General features: G+C 37.3%; 1 protein-coding gene across 1 annotated transcript in view; it reads right to left on the bottom strand.

The window, feature by feature from the left end:
- Positions 1 to 18,006, bottom strand: part of COG6 (component of oligomeric golgi complex 6) — a 79,681-nt gene that overhangs the window by 46,935 nt on the left and 14,740 nt on the right. Inside the window, exons 4-8 of the mRNA XM_056126197.1 lie at positions 17,193 to 17,251; positions 9,553 to 9,664; positions 6,992 to 7,074; positions 6,636 to 6,706; positions 3,079 to 3,172 (exon numbers count right to left, since the gene is read on the bottom strand). Of these exons, the coding sequence (XP_055982172.1) occupies positions 3,079 to 3,172; positions 6,636 to 6,706; positions 6,992 to 7,074; positions 9,553 to 9,664; positions 17,193 to 17,251 (419 nt within the window). The remainder of the gene's footprint in view (positions 1 to 3,078; positions 3,173 to 6,635; positions 6,707 to 6,991; positions 7,075 to 9,552; positions 9,665 to 17,192; positions 17,252 to 18,006) is intronic.

Genomic DNA, 18,006 nt, shown 5'->3' on the forward strand with positions numbered 1-18,006 from the left:
CAATATGCCAGGAGGAAAATGTAGTATTAAGCTAAGTTTTGCTAAACAGCACAATTGCCTTATATACACTTTACCTTTTAAAATACAACAGAACCAAACTGTTTACTTCTTTTTCTCAGACTCTTAAGTTATAACTATGTTTAGAATGAAAAATGCATTCTTTTTAAATAATCACCAATTCTTTGAAATGATTTATCTGATGACTACTTAGCACAGCATGAATTCACAAACTTTTAAAATAAATAACAGTAATCCTCACTTTAGGGCCCAGCCAACCACAATAAACTGTTTTAAGGACTATTTACTGTGACAAGTTGTATTAGAAACTAGTGAATCTACAAGCATTTTAAGGGTGTGTGTGGAGTTTATCAAGCCTGAAAAACACTAGAATCTAAACATAAAATCTGAACTAGAAATATTAATATTAACCTCCTGCAATAACAAATATAATTTGAACAAGAACAGCATGAGCTATAATGAAACTTCACCAATGACATTTATAAATATGAAATATATTTTCCCAGAGGCAGAAGAAAATTCTGGCCAAAAGCAAATTCTTTTCTAACAAAGGTCAAAAAGTAAAAATACAGCTTTATAAAAGTGAATGTTAAATTATATAAAGAGGACTAAAGGAACAGTTCAGCAGGTCAGGCTCTTGTCTTGCTTTTGGCTGACTCAGTTCTGATCCCCAACACCCCACATGATCCCTTGATCCAGGAGTGATCCCTGAGAGCAAAGCCAGGAGTAAGTCCTAAGTACTTCTGGGTGTGGCCAAAAAGAAAATAAATAAATAAAAATTAAATCAAATTATGCAAGTGGTCTAAGATGCTGCTAGTTCATGCTAGTTCAAAGTCCTCATTTTTCAGTATGTGAACTATAGCTAAAAGAAAATCTGCTCAGAAGACAAATTAAAAGTTTTTTTAAGTGAGAAATTCTCTCTTAAAACAAATTTACAATGAAAAAAATCTGTACTATACATATTATATAGTACTGAAATACAATATATACTGTAAATATACATACTTAATGAATTTCATCTGAAGGTTTAACAATGGAAAGATCCATCAAGTTTTTTATTATACTTAAACTGAATTTTTTTTCAAGAAATTAAGGTACTGGATTTATTGAAAGTTTATAATGCATTAGCACCTCAGAAAAACTGAGTATCGCAACTTTTCCCAAGGACTTCAATAATTAACATTTTTGTTGTACATGGTATCTAGACATCTTAGAAACATTACTTAAACAAGATTATACAGTGCCATCTGGTGGTTATCATAAGACATTATAGCTTTTCCTAAATTTAAAAAGAAATTAGATGAATATTTAATCAAAGACCAGCTTTGTTATTTTTTAACATTTTATGGTAATCAGCTGGCCTTAAAATTTTGCTTCCACCACTTAACTCTCAGATGCTTCTTAAAAATCATCCAAATTGCTCTAGTGTTTCCTATTCCTTGCCAAGCACCCCTGATGGACAGATCTCATCCAATGTACCACAGTTATAGTCTTTGAAGTCAGTTAGGCCCTTGTTACACTTACCTTGAGTTCAAAACTTTCTATTTGTCTCCTTTCAAAAATAAAGATAAAAATCAAATGATGATTTTTAATAATAATGATGAGCAAAGCACTGTGCTAAACACCTTTATAAACGGTCTAATTCAATCTTCACAATAACCCTCTCAGACAGACCTTACTGTTCATTTTTCTTAAGAAACACTGAACCAGACTGCCCCTGGGACATGTCCTCTACAGCAGCGATTATTTTCAGTTATTTAAACAGATTTGCTATCCGCCATAGCAACGTGAGTAGTTTTTATTGGGGCTGTGTCTCTAGGACACACAGGAAGTACTCAGAAAGAAGTGCTAGAACATGATTTGGTGCAATTGCTCCATCTTTTGTGTTCTGCAACTTTGTCATCGAGTAACTAAAGATCCACTGAGGACATACTGAGAGAATCCCCTGAAAGCAGATTCACCAGGAAGGATTTGATGAGCCCCCACTTCACCCTTCCCTGCACTGTAACCTCACACTTGGTCTTCCTATTTTCATTCTGTGAGTCCTAGACATTAACCATTATAATTTTAGATATTCAAAATGTGTCAAGCATTTGCTTCCATCTTACGCAAGAAATTATAATACAAGCATACAATATGCAAACAATTTCAATCATGCTTAAGGTTCTTAGCCAAAGCATTAACACTTCTGTCTTGGTTGGCATAAATTTCAGGAGCAAAGACCTAAGCACTTACTTCTCCTGAATCTCATGATTGGAATCCTGATTTTTTAAAAAATGTTTTTCAAAAAGTTTGCTAAGAAGGTAGGGTGGGAGGGAATTTGGGGCCACTGGTAGATGAATGCTAATGGTGGAGGCTCTGTTCCTGTGGCGCAACACTGGAACGCCTAAAACTCCTTCATTAACATCTTTGTAAATCATGGGGAACTTTTTTTTTCTCAATTTTAAGTCATTATTTCCATCAGTCACTTAACCAACCTTCTTCTCTCCAAGGCAGACAGAGAGTAATGGTTTATTTACAACTACACAGAGTAGAAAGGCAGGGGAAAAATCCTATAACTGTATAAGTAAGCAGAACCTAGATAAAGGGATACTGAGTTTTCCCTCCATCCACCCCAGACTTAGCACACAATGCGCTGTAGTGTTGTCCGCTGTCCGTTGTTCACCGATTAGCTCGAGCGGGCACCAGTAACATCTCCACTGTGAGACTTGTTGTGACTGTTTTTGGCATATTGAATACGCCACGGAGAGTTTGCCAGGCTCTGCCGTGCGGGCGGGACGCTCTCGGTAGCATGCCAGGCTCTCAAGAGGGGGAGGAGGAATCCAACCCAGGTCGGCCGCGTGCAAGGCAAACGCCCAACCTGCTGTGCTATCACTGCAGCCCTAGCATATAATATGCAAATAAATTATTGTTCCAATGGAACTCATACAGTAAGAGAAAAATGAAACTGTACTTTCAAAAATTTTGTTCATGTACTGGTACACAAATCTGGTAATGCTGAAAATTAATAGATCAAAGTAAAGCAGTTTGGTTTGTTAAAATAAAGAAAAGGTCACCAACTTGTATAGCACAGGTCTATCCTGCAGGGCTTCCATCGCATGAGTCAGCACTGGAGAAACATCACAAGATTCTTGCGTGAGTGCTCTGCATTCACCTGAAAAGCAACATGACTCCAGTTAAAATTGGGTTTTACTGTATCCATGGCATCCCAGACACTACATTCTATAGCAAATACACTGATAGGAAAAAGTACATGTGTAAAACCTAGAGAATACGCCAATCAAAAATAAGTTCAGGGGTCTGGAGCAACAGCACAGCGGGTAGGGCATTTGCCTTGCACGCAGCCAACCCGGGTTCGATTCCCAGCATCCCATACGGTCTCCTGAGTACCACTAGGAGTAATTCCTGAGCGCAAAGCCAGGAGTAACCCCTGAGCATCGCCGGGTGCGACCCAAAAGCAAAAAAAAAAAAAGTATTGTAAGCCAATAAAATAATATTAAAAAAAGAATAAGTTCAGGCTGTGAACTAAACTAAATATAAGCGTTTAGGGCTGGAGACATAGCTCAAAGGGCTGGGCACATGATTGGTTGCAGGAGGCCAAGGAACCGCAGGGTCCCCTGAGCAACACTGGGCAAAGCCCTGAGGCACACAGCTCCTGAGCACTCCAGGGGTGAACCAAATGACCTGTGCATCTCTCCAACATAATCATTAATATATCTTTAAACAACTATATATGTTCTCGGGGGCACCCCAATCCTCTCTTATATAATTATTATAGAAAAACTGCAGTTCTAAATAAGTTGTTTGATGAACATTAATAATAAAATTGATGAATTGAGTGATGAAAAACAAACTTTTGAATTTTTATGCAAATGATAATGTTCTAGAGGAAGACACAAATACTGAAAATGTATTTGCTGGGGACAGAGAGAGAGAGAGAGAGTACAGCAGGTAAGTTACTTGCCTTGCATGAGGCTGACCAAGGTTCATTCAATCTCTGGCATTGCATATGCTCCCCTGAGCACCACCAGGAGTAAATCCTGAGTGCTCAGCCAGGAGTAACCCCTGCACATTGCCAGATGTGATTCAGAAACAAAAATAAATTAAAAAAAAAAAGAGTATTTGCTTCTTTTACATTGGAAACAATATCAAAATGGCTGCTAAAAATGTCTATGTAGGTAACTCATATATGATAATAAGACTGCAGTTTCAAACAGTATAGGATTTTAATCTTTTAAATATCTCTATACCAATAATCCCTCCATTTCAGCTTTCTAACTTTATTCATAAAACGTATCTACTTCTTAGTGGGAAAATTGATTCAGTGTCAAAGAACTTAGAATTTTTTCATAAATGCCGAACCTTTTGGCATATGAGGATCTCAACTAAAAGTGAATTTTTCAGCCTGCACTAACTGAAAGAGGTACACTTGCCTGGAATTAAAAATGTCTTGTGGACAGAGCAATAGTACAATTGTTCGAGCCTTGCAATCAGCTGACCCTGGTATCCCATATGGTCCCCCAAACACTACCAAGAGTAACTTCTGAGTGCAGAGTCAGGAGCATGTTGGGTGTGGCCCCTCAAAACCAGCATGTAGATTGTGTGTGTGTGTGTGTGTGTGTGTGTGTGTGTGTGTGTGTGATATGTCTGAGTGAGAAGCCACTTTGGTTTCCACAGTTTGGAACTACTCTGCTAGATGTCATGGGAACACACAAAATCTGAGGAAGCTCCTTGTATTTGAGAAAAAAAATTCTAGCTGAAGAGCTAAGATTCACATCTGTGAAAAGCAAAGTATTAACAGAGCAGTAAATTATTTAATGCCGAATAAAATTCACTGGTGGCAAAAATCACTTACTTTAATGTACACACAGAAAACACCAAGACAGAAAAACCTAAGCTTAGCTTTAAATAATGAGGTAGTACGGGGACTTAAAGAACAACACATAGTACTCCAAATATAAGCAAATAGTACCAATGAGAGGTGTGTGTGGGGGGAGGGGCGGGGGGAACAGGTTTTGTAAAAAAAAAAAAAAGGAATAAGTCATCTAGAACAAAACAGTGTTCCGCAGTACAGAAGAGGTGTAAATGGTTAACTGGATTTCATACTGCTTCCAACAGTCAATTTAACACCTATTAAAATATACCATTTTAGCTGTTTCAACTCATCTTTGATTTTTAACAGGCAATTTTGTGAACAAACTATTGTGTGTCCTCCTGTTGTTCATTGATTTGCTCGAGCGGGCCCAGTAACATCTCCATTGTGAGACTTCTTGTTACTGTGTTTGGCATACTGAATACTCTCGGTAGCTTGCCAGGCTCTCCGAGAGGGGTGAAGGAATCGAACCTGGCTCGGCGAGGCTGGCTGAGTGTAAGGCAAACGCCCTACCACTGTGCTATCACTCCAGCCCAAACTATTAAGATGCTTATATTAAAATTAAAGCAAATAACACCTCCCTACATAGCCCTCCAAAGATCTCAAATCCCCAGAATTTGTGAATCTTTTCTTTTCTTTTCTTTTTTAATTGAATCACAGTGAGATACAGTTATAAGCTTGTTCAGAATTCTATTCACAAGAAGAATTTGGAAACATGTTTTCTTAAAGTTCCTTTGTAATGTTTCCGATGAAAATAAGGTATGAAGCTTCAAACAGATTTTCCCCAGACTAACGAAGTTGATCCAGCACAATCACAGAGACCTAAACTGAATGAGACTGTCAGAAGAACTAGAGATGGTAGAAGAAGCAGGAAAAAAATGCAAAACAACAAAGGGAGTAGATCTGTAACTGCTAGTTTTGAAGATGGAAGAAAGACCACAAGAGGGAAAACATAGACAGCCTCTAGAATAAAACCTCAATTACATCCAACAAGAAAATGCAAACCTCAGGTCTGAGGTCCTACGGACTCAAGAAACAAAATTGTGTCAACAAACTGAATGAGTAAAGAAAATTATTATTCTTAGAGCCTCCAAAAGACGACTACCACCCTGCATTTCAGTGTGGTGAGAACACATTTGATTTCTGACCAACTGAACTCTTGTGTTGTTGTAATAAGCCATTGAGTTTATGGTAATTTGTTACAGCATCAATAGAAAATCAATGTGCCATTTATTAGAAAAAGAGTTATGTCACTAACCAGAGACATGTAATCAAGATAATGGAGAACATAAAAAATGACTTTATTTTATTGTTTTTCATCCTTAATCATGCATATTATTGGACTGCAAGTAAACACACATCATCATCTCATGCTCATGATATAAATAAAAAAGACAGTAGTATATTTAGATGGCCAGGGAGACATTTCAAGGGTTGAGGCATTTGCCTTGCATGAAGTCGACACCAGTTGAATCCTTGGCATAACCTATGATATACCTCAAGCACCACCAGGAGTGACCCCTGAGCACAGAGCTAAGAGTAAGTCCTAAACACTGCCTGGGATAACCCCCGGCCAAACAAAGAAATAAACAAAAATACTCAAATATAAAGTTTGTAATTTTTGAAGCAGCCCTTTTGAGTACTAAGATCAAAATATGGTACAAAATAAAGGCTAGGTTAAATTAAAAAAATAAAGATACATTCATAAATTTAGACCATATGACAGAAAAAATAAAACACTTACTCTGTGCCCATCGGTAAAGCCTCTCATAAGCTGTTTCTTGAAGTAAGGCCATCTGTTCCATAATTTCTAAACTAAAAAAGAAAGCAAAGATTTATAGAGACATTCATATAATAGTTACATATAAGCGACTAATTATTTTGTCTAATTGTAAAATAATTTGGTCGAAGCATATTACCTTTTTTACGCTTTATGGGAAAATTTTCAATATTTTTATTAACTGAAACTTCGAATCAACAATCTGGTTATCCAACACCTATTTTAAACCACTGCATAAAATGTTATACAGTCTCAAAAAGAACTCAGAGTGTCTCTGAATTTTGAAAATTAAATACATAAGATAATTATAAACCACTCACCCTGCTGTTTGCTGGTTTGTTCTCAAAAGTACTTTTACATCATTATGGATCTGTTTGACTCTTCCCAATGCCTTGAAAAAGTCCTTTAAAATTAAAAATGTAACTTTAAAATTGTTCATGTTTTCAGGTTCCATCATAATACTCTAAAATATTACTACCAAGAAAAGACAAATTCTTTTACATACTAATGAAATAGTCCTATACTGATCATATTTCTCTAAATACTTATTGAAAGTATAAATATTTACTTGTGCTTGTGTGTACGTGTGTGTGTGCGCGCGAAGTGATCAAAGCAGGGTACCACACCAGGAAATTCATTTACTTAAATATTCAATTTTCACCAATATAAAGATTTGGAATTCAGGCCAGAGAGATAGCACAGTGAGTAGGGCACTTGCCTTGCATGCAGCTGGCTCTGGTTTGATCCCTGGCACCACATATGGTCCACTGAGACCAGCAGGAGTGATCCCTTAGAACCGAATTAGGAGTAAGCTCTGAGTAACAACAGGGGTGGGCCAAAACCCCAAAATTAACTAACTACAAAGTACAAAGTATAATGAGAAAGAAATACCAGCCAAAGAGAGCTATACATACTGTATTTTACATATATTATGACTTAATTAAACCACTGATGGTTTAATTATGGCTTTCTTATCACTGATGGCACTGTTCATATGCTTTTATATAATCATTCTTGACCCCTCATACAAAAATACAATACTAAGGTAAAGATACTCAGGGCATTTGCCTTGAGTGCGGTCGACCCAACAGACCCGGGTTCGATTCCTCCACCCCTCTCAGAGAGCCTGGAAGCTACTGAGAGTATCTTGCCTGCACAGCAAAGCCTGGCAAGCTACCCGTGATATATTCGATATGCCAAACACAGTAACAACAAAGTCTCACAATGGAGATGTTACTGGGCCCGTTAGAACAAATCGATGAATAACGGGAGGACAGTGACAGTGACAGTGACAGTGAAGGTAAAGATTCTTATTAGGCGAAAACTGATGCTGAAATCCAAGGTCTTTTTTCCTTCCTGAAAACATAATATTAGTTTCCAGAAAGAAATGGTGTGCCAATCATAAAAATAATAGATGTTATTTTAAAATAATAATAAACTCCTCTAGTACTGCTTAGCACTTCTGCCAAGAGGGAAAAAGGTGAGATGTCAAATATTTCATATATATAAAGCTCCTCAATTTATAAGGGCAGTATTAATAAGTAACGTCCTATCAATTTTCTAACCTATTTAACTCCCTATACCCAAGGGACAAATTCCATTCTAGCCTCCAAAGTAAACTGACATCTGTCAAGACACTCTAATGAGATCAGAACTGCTTCAAAAACTTTCCCTGCGCTCAAATGATGACAGCTAGTTAGTTGAGGTTTATACCAATACTCAGAAGACTGAACAATTTCTTTTTGAAAAGTCTGAATATCTCCAAGGGGAAAAAAATCACTTCTCCTTATTGTTTAGCATTCTCAAGTTTAGTTTTGCATTAGTGTGGGGGAAAACAATGGCATAGGTTAAGAGTTAATTCAGTGAAAGGACAAGAAATGTCTAAGTCTAGGAAAGAAAAAGGAAAACACGCAATTGCTGTACTGCTATTGTATGAAAATAAAAAATGCCATTTAACTATTATGGGGCTTATTTTTATTTTGTTTTTGGGTCACACCTGGTGGTGCTCAGGGCTGACTCCCGGCTCTGTGCTCAGGGATCACTCGCGTTGGTGTTCAGGGAACCACAAGGGGGTCAGGGATCAAACCCAAGTTGGACAAACAAGGCAAGTGCCCAACCCTCTGTGCTACCTCTGCAGTTCTTCAGGTTTGAGTGAAAGATAATCACGCATGTGGGAGAGGAAGGAAAATGTGAAGAAAAGTTAGATGCTCGTATTTCATGGAAGGATGTCAACGAAAACAGCACAGATCAAAGCACATTCTGTTAAACTACAGGGGTAGAATACGGAGAGTTCACAATAGAAACGATTAAAAAAAATTGAAAATAGTTGGCGAAGGACTTAAGAGATTGGAAAGAATGGAGGAAGTGGTATAGATTTTCTTTATAAGCCTTGTACTCTCTGACTTCTAAAACAATAAATAACCTGTATTGCTTATTTACTTATTTTCATTTGAGGGCCACACCTGGCTGTGATCAGATGCTACTCCAGGCTCTGGGAGGGGGGGTGCTCTCAGTGGCCCTTGGGGGATCCAGTGTCGTTGACGCCCCACTAGGCAAAGAATGCACACAGCCTGCACTGAGCTATTTCTTTAGTCCAAATTACTATTCTTTTTATTTTTTTATTTTTTGGAGTTTTGGCCACACCTACCTGTGTTCAGGGCTTACTCCTGGCTGCACTCAGGAATCACTCCTGGCAGTGCTCAAGGGATACAGGATGCTGGGAATTGAACCCGGGCTGGCCATGGGGCAGGCAAGTGCCTTCCCACTGTATTATCACTTCAGCCCCACAGTCCAGATTATTTTTTTTAGATATGAAAATAATATCTTTTAAAACAATCAGTCTGTAACTGCTACTTTAAATGACTTTAACCCAACAACATACCTCAGTAATAGGTCCTTCTCTCGTACCTCGGAGAAGACTCATTTCATCAGATGTTAGTTGGAACTTGGATAGGAAAGCATCTGCAACCTGCGCTCGGATTTCTAATTTTTGACTATAAAATTAAAAAATGACAACAAAAATCAAGCATGCTATGTACTTACATAGTTTTGCAACAACTTATACCTGGCAAACTAACATTTTAAAACAAAGGTGTGAAAATTTCTCAACATTCATATCTGACACGCTAGCATTTTAAAACAAAAATGCAAAATATCATCAACACTTTTGAAAGCTTATTTCTACCTGAACTATTGCAAGATCAAGCCGGAGAGTGAGTACAGCAGATAGGGCACTTCCCCCTAATGTAATCTCCAGCACAAAGTCAGGAGTCAGCCCTGAGCACTGCCAGGTGTGGCCCCAAACAAAACAATACTGCAAGATCATCAGTACTGTATGCGTAAAATTAGTTTATATAGTTCTATCTCAGACAGCTGGGCACAATAAAAGAAATTAATCATTATCCAAATAACTTCATTTGTGAAGCAAATAAAGTCACAAATGGTTTCTGCATTACAAACACTCAGTTACTTACATGTACTTAAATACGGCACCTTGCAATACAATCTGATTTTGTGAAAAAGAAATATGTCTATTTTCAATGAACTTTTTTTTTCAGCCCCCAAAACCCTTTGAAGTTTTTTTGCAAGAAATACATGTGATCCTTGAACAGTATGAACTGAGTCTGAATGCGGTGTTACTGATGCAGAATTTCTAGTGGGCAAAGTAGTATAAAAGTATTTTCTTTTATAATTTTAAGATTTTCTTTTCACTGGACCAGGGCTTTTTTGTTTTGTCATCTTTTTGTTCTGGGGACACACCCAGTGATGTTCACTGGTTACTCCTGGTGGTGCTCAGGGAACCTATGGGATGCCAGAGATCAAACTCCAGTCAGCTGCATGCAAGGCAAATGCCCTATCCGCTGTACTATTGCTCTTGCCCCTTAGACCAGGGCTTCTTAAACTCTACCACTCACTATTGATTTTCACCCCCCCAAAAAAAACTCAACACAGATAAGTGCTGTCTGTGAGATTCATTATACATCTGACTTTTAGTTCATTTCTGGTCACTGAATCTCCAGAAACCTTGCACTGCTGCCAGATCTTTTATGACATACCATCAGTATAAGAATATTAGAGTATTATAAGGGCACAGTACATAATACATATAACACCCCCCCCCAAAAAAGAGTGCTAATCAACTGTAATATCATTGTAAAGCGTCTGGTTAATATCTGACTATCAGTAGTTAAGTTTCTGGAGAGTTAAACGGGTTTCATAGATTTCTGGCTTCATAGTGAGGGACAGGGTTAGTTCGCCTACTTCTCACATTTATTCCAGGGTATACAATATAACCAAACATCCATTTCTATCCCAACTATAATGTCACTTCACTTTTGCTGCATAATGGAGTAATAAATCTTTTAAATGACATGAATGCGACTGATCCAAACTAGATGGTGAGTAGGAAAAGGTGCACTTGGTCTGGAATGCATCTTTCCAGGGCCGGGCACATAGAGCAGGCTCAGCATCACACACATGGTAAATCTAAGAAATGGGACTCTCTGAGCAGAAGTTCCATAATCCTGACATCTAGGTCCTAGAGTTGACCTACATAAGTCAAACTGTCTTCTACTTATGCTACTGAGTGTGGAGTAATACTTGACAATCTAAAAACAGTCAAGTGAGAGTGATCAAATGTAAGCATTAATGCTATTTTTAGAGACCAGGAATGTATTTTTCATCTTTTATGGTTTGTACTCAAAGGCAGTGATTTTAAATTTATAGTCAAATGCTCTTACTAAATAAAACAGAAAGGTAGAAAAGAGAAGTCCTCCAGGGGGCAGTAAAGTTCTATGGAACTCAAATTGTAACATTAAATCATTTCATTGAATTTATACAGGCTAATGAAGTGTTCTTCACCATTTTACTGACATTTAAATGATGTCTATGTGAGCTTTGCCTTATACTTTTCTATAAGGCTTAAGGAATCGTTACCACATAGATTTTAAAGAAATTTTAAAAATTTCTTTAGACAATACAAATTAACCATTTCAACTAATATCTTTTCCTCAGTTAATAGTTTCAACACAAAAGACAATTAATCTCTTTATATTTTCATTTTATTTTAACCAAATCTAGTCACCTGTCTTAATCAAACCTTTAAATTATTAAAATTTAGTCCAAATAGTGGCTGACTATACAGATTTAGTCCAAAAAACAGATTTAACAATTGGCTCTGTTAAAACAAGGATTTTACATCTCAAAATAACAATTTTCAAAGTAGTGACAATAAATTCTGATATATCTTTACAATATTTTATCTTTTTTAATTAATCGTATTTTTTTTGTTTTGTTTGGGGCCACACTCAACAATGCTCAAGGCTAACTCCTAGCTCGGAGCTCAGGGATCACTCCTGGTAGTGCTTAGGGGACCATATGGGATGCCAGGATCCAAGTTGTCATTCCAGCCCCTTTACTAATCTTGTTCTTTAAGTTTTGCCATATATATTTTTTCTGGAGGAGGCAGGAGTCTGTGCCACATTCGCAGTACTCAGAGACCATTTCCAGATTCATGCCAGAGACTTCTGCAGATAATAATCAGGTAAAGGGGCTGGGGAGTGATAGCAGAGAAGGTACAGCGTTTGCCTTGCACGTGGCTGACCTGGGTTCGATTTCCAGCATCCCGTATGGCCCCCCAAGCACTACCAGGAGTAATTCCTGAGTGCAGAGTCAGAAGTAATCCCTGTGCATCGCTGGGTGTGACCCGAAAAGCAAAAACAAAATAAATAAATAAATAAAATTCTCTTGTCCACAAATTAAGAAAAAAAAAAAGGTGGGAGGTAATACTTTATAGGATCGAAGGAGATAGTACAGAGGCAGGGCACTTGCCTTGCACATGGCAAACGAAGATCCTACCCCCAGCACCTTAAATGGTCCCCAAATCCGCCAGGGGTGATCCCTGAGTACAGCGACAGGAGTAAGTCCTGACCACTGCTGGACGTGGCCCCCCAAAAAACAAACACACACACAAAAACCAGAAAAGATGAGAAAGTAAATAATACAGCTGAAGGAAGTAATACTCATTATACACCAACTACAGTCCAAGTTTCCAAGTCCAAGTTACACTAAAACCAATGTAGAAACAAGACATGTTACACTGCCGGGGCTTTTTGTTTGTTTGTTTGTTTGTTTGTTTTGTGGGTTTTTCTGACAAAGAAAGAACTGGGTCCCCATGAGTTAACACTCCCTGACGTTATGTCAGGTAGTGGCCCAGCATCTATGTAAGCCATTGAATCTGCACAACCCCGTGGCAAACATAAAATTCCTTTTTTCAAATGTGACATTTACAGCTGAGGAGGCTAAGAAATAACTACCAAAAGACTCCAAGAAGCGTTTTCTTAGCGATTTAGATTAGAATTCTCTCTCTTCCCCCCCCTCTCTGACACACACACACACACACACACACACACACACACACACACAAATTTGCCTTTAAAAATCTGATCCTTTCAACTGTAACCGACCGTACCTCAAAAAGAAACAGTCATCAGCATGTATTTTCTCTGAATCCAGACAACAGAGTTAATATATTCAGGCTGGAGACAATAAAATATATCATGAATAGTGATGAATAGTGATTTTTAGTAGTTTTGAAAAGGGTTTAACAGATTCGTGTGTATTAAGTCTCTTTGGATCAGCAATGAAATCCATTTCCTACCAGTGAAAGGTGAGGGGAAATGCTGAATTGCAGCTCTGTGAAGGCTGTTCCATAGCAAGCTCTACCTATTAGAACATCAACTGTCAAGATGCTTGACTGCCTGCTAAACCAGCTGAAAAAGAAATTTCTATCGTTTGTACGTCTGTCTGAAAGAGTATCATGTGATCAAAATAGCTCACTGAAGTTCCACTTCTAAAGCTAATTGCTTATTTTCAACTTTTTTCGATAAAAAAGAAGAGATAATATTTAAAAACAGAAAGCAAACTCTGCCATCTCCCCGGAGCCTGTTTGCATAATCTGCTATGTAATTGTCCTAAAATACACACACAAATGTTCACTTGGCAGAACAGATCTATAGCTCTTGACATACTAGAATGGCACATATTTTTACTTCCCAAATGCATGCCAGGTCAAACATTTTCATAGTTTTCTAGAGCAAAATACATAAACAAGCTTATTTAATTGGCTTTAAGAATATACAAATTAGAAGCACACTTTTTTCTGCTTCCTGTTGATAACAACCAGCATTCCATATATACATGTATATCCTCCATATGTATATTCCACGAATATACATATCTACGTCACAAGTTCAAACAATATTTTTTTTGTTTTTATTTTACTGCTCCAACATTAGCATAGATATATTTCACATGCACTCGCTCAAAAATTAAGTATTGAATCTATGGTGTGTAATGCACTCGAGATACAATAACAAGAAACGTTTTGATGTCAAATTCACAGTTGTGTAAAAAGACATGATGAAACTAACAATTATAAGAGACTGCAGCCCTGAACACACACTACAATAAAGAGGACAACAGACCTGATTTAAACCAAAAACATTTTAAAATAAGCTTCGTAGACAGTATTGTTGATCTGCCATACCTCATTTCCAAATTTCAACTGAATTCTGTGTGTGCATCTGTGTGTGTGTGTGCGTGTGTGATTGTGTGTTGTGAACTAACATTACTTAAGAAAAACAAAATTGTTGTAGTTCTCTAACTGAAATTTCACTTACCAGAAAACCTTTCCTTCAAGGAGCACTCATGATACTATAAAACATTCTAACTTTCTAAGGCACGGGCTGATTTCTAAATATGGAAATTCAGCAACTGCCTTTCTTTTCACTGTAGTCTCTCCACCAATAAAGGGGGTTTTTGCAGTGATGAACTGTTCTGCTTCTTGACTCTAGTAGGTGCATACAAGAATCTACGCATAGTAACACTTGTAAAGGAATGTATTCAGGAGTATTAAAAAAAAGGGGGGAAATGTAAGTTTAGTACACTGAATCAGTGACATTAGTCTAGTCATGATAATCTACCACACAGTTTTATAAAACGTTATTATTAGAGAAAACTGGGTAATGGATACAAGCAATCACTTATATTTCTTACAAGTGCATGTGAGTCTGCAATCGATTCAAAATAAAATTATTTTGTTTTGAAGATGAGAATTTTTTCAAAGCTCAGAAGTTGGGGAATGAGGGAACTGGAACAGTAGAGCAAGTAGGGTGTTTGCCTCAAACACAGTTGGCCTGGGTTTGATCTCTGGCATCTCAGATGGTCCCCAGAGCCCTGCCAGGAGTAATTCCTGAATACAGAAATTGGAATAAACCCTGAGCATCACTGGGTGTGATCCAAACAGCAAAAAAATAAGTTAGGGAATGAGAATTATGATGGGACTAGAATAGAATATCTCTTAAAAAGAAAAAAAGATAAAAATAATATTTGGGCAATGTTTTTCAAATTATGATCTCTAGTACACACATAGGGTAATACCTGAGTTTCTGTAGAGAATTCAAATCAAGCTACTGTTAGAATCAGAAAACACAACTTCTCCAGATGTGGCTCAGAGACACATGTGTACAGTCTGGAGTTGATGTATGGCAGTGAAAATAATCTAAACAGAAAATACTATTTTCTGGGCATTATAATCAGAATCTCTAACGATAAAGGTCAGAACTTTCCATTTTAGCAAGATCTCAGGTTTCTCTTATGTTCTCTACAACAAGGTAGAAAGAACTGGAGGAACAGTAGTACTCTGAGGTAAAAATAAAATTAAAAGTGGAATAAAATCAAATGGTCCCAAATAACACCTAACATCAAAGTAAATATTTCCAGCAATAGAAAATATCATTTAGAGTAACTGTCCAAGTTGCTGTGAAGAATTCTGGCATATGATGAGCCAAAATTTTCCACTGCTAAATTTCTCCTTTGGAATTTCCAGATTCAGCAGCAATAAAGAATAAATCTAGCCTTATAAAAATGTAACAGATCATTAAATATATGAAGAGACTGATCACATATCTCTTAAATACATGCTACTTCCTGTTTTTCAACTCTATGCCATTTTGAGGGACTCTCGTTTTCATCAGCTTCTTGTAGATATCCCTTAAAAGCTTAGTTCAGTTAAGGATATCTTTCTTACATGGATCCTCTGTACTCTGTGTCAATCATAATTTTTTTCAATTATTTTCTCTCAAGTCTTTAAATGTTTTAAAATAAAATTTTAGAAAAAGAATCAGAAACAGTAGGTCCTGAAAAAGTACTGGAAACCTACCTAGAGATGAACCTCACTAAATAAACATCAACAGGGGTGGCAAGGGTGGTGGTGAGGATGTGAAATAACTATTTCTCCAGTTAGAGAACAAAACTAAACTATAATACCAATCTAAAAAGATGTTTTAGGATCAGATCATCTAATTTAAATTTCCAACTAATAACTTTGAGAAAGACACTGAAAGTGCATGAGAAAGACACTCGGTGCATCACAGTGGCATGCTTTTTTCCCCTCTCATTACTAATCCAGAACGTAAGAAACTCAGTGACTGAGTTTCAGCGTAACATTCCATATATTACACAAATCCAGTCTACTCAACCTTAACCCACATATTCATTTGGTCAACAAATGTTATAACTATTTGCAAGCTATAACTGGAAGAATTTTAGAGTCGATACACAAGTAGACTAGGGAGAATTCTTCAGTTAAAATCATAAAGTTACTAAAAATATGAAGACATCTATGTTTTTAAAAGAATCCCTGGAGCTGGAGACAGAGAGTGAGTAAGACACCTCCTTTCCACACGTCCAACTTGGATTCAATCTCTGTACCACACATGGCCCCCTGAGACTTCCAGGAGTGATTCCAGAGAGCAGAGCCAGGAGTAAGCATAGCCAGCAGTGGTCCCAAAACCAAAAGTGAAAAAAAAATAAATAAAAGGAATCCTTTCTTTAAAAAATTGGTTTTGGCCTGCACTTTATGGTGTGCTGGGCTTACTCCCGGCTCCATGCTCGGAGATCACTCCTGGTGGGATTCAGAGACCATATGTGGTGCCAGAGATCATACCACACACAAGGCAAGTTCCCTACCCATAGTAATATCACTCTAGCCCCCAAAAATTCATTTTTTAACTTGGTAGCAAATAACATTATCTCCAAAGAAGGAACAGTCTCTCAAATCCAATATCAAATTTACTGTAACTAAAGTATTGTTATGTTTATTTGACTCTTGCATAAAATTTCAGATCCTTATATGTTGTTTTAGTTCAGAATCATAGTTTTATTATTTAATTGTAACACTGATTTGCAGTTAACATTTTTGGTACTTCTTGTTCAAATTAATGAAGAAGTAGCTATAAAAAGAAAAAAACTTATCAAGAAGGAAAGTTTCTGCCCTTGAGGCAGGGGGGTTGGATGGGGGTGGCAGGAGGAATATTGGGGACATTGATGGTAGAAAATGTACACTGGTGAAATGATGGGTGTTCGATCACTGTATGACTGAAACTCAATCATGAAAACTTGGTAACTGTATCTCATGGTGATTCAATAAATTTAAAAAAAAAAAAGAAAGAAAAAACTTACCTTAGTGCTTGAAGTTTAGTGGTTTTTACTATTAAATCCTGAGTCTGTTCCTTTGCAGCCTAAATAATAAACATATTTAATATAAGTACATTTCAATTTTATCATACATCAGCAAATGAGTAACCCCACTGACTAAAAAGCAGGTTTATAAAAAATGTTTTCCTTTTATGTCACTAGTACATAAAAACAGTATATGCATGTGTGTACACACACGCACAAACACATAAATTTTGTTTTTTTGGGGGGCCACTCTTGGTAATGCCTTGGAGAACCATGAGGTACCAGAGACTGAAATTTGTGCAAGGCAAATGCCAAATGTAACCCTTGTATTATGTTTCCATCCTAAAAATAGTAGGAAATTTTGTTTGTTTTTTTGTTTTGTTTTTAGTTGTTTGCCTACACCCAGTAGTGCTCAGACCTTACTCCTCTTTCTGCTCTCAGGGATCATTCCTGGCAGGCTTAGAGGAACACAGGGGTGCATTGGATGGAATCCGGATTAGGCAAGTGCTCTACTTGCTGTACTATCACCTGGAGCAAAGCAGATATTTTTAAGAAAATATATTACAACCCGGCAAGCTACCGAGAGTTATCTCGCCCGCACGCCAGAGCCTGGCAAGCTACCCGTGACGTACTCGATATGCCAAACACAGTAACAACAAGTCTCATGATGGAGACATACTGGGTCCGCTCGAGCAAATCGATGAACAATGGGAGGACAGTGACATATTACAACCTAGATCATTCAGACCAACTACTACCTTTTAAGGAATGGAACTGAACGTGATGATTTCATGGTAGCTTTTTAAAGTACTGC

Source organism: Sorex fumeus, unplaced genomic scaffold, assembly GCF_029834395.1.
Source record: "Sorex fumeus unplaced genomic scaffold, SorFum_2.1 ptg000061l, whole genome shotgun sequence".
NCBI classification, from domain to species: Eukaryota; Metazoa; Chordata; class Mammalia; order Eulipotyphla; family Soricidae; genus Sorex; species Sorex fumeus.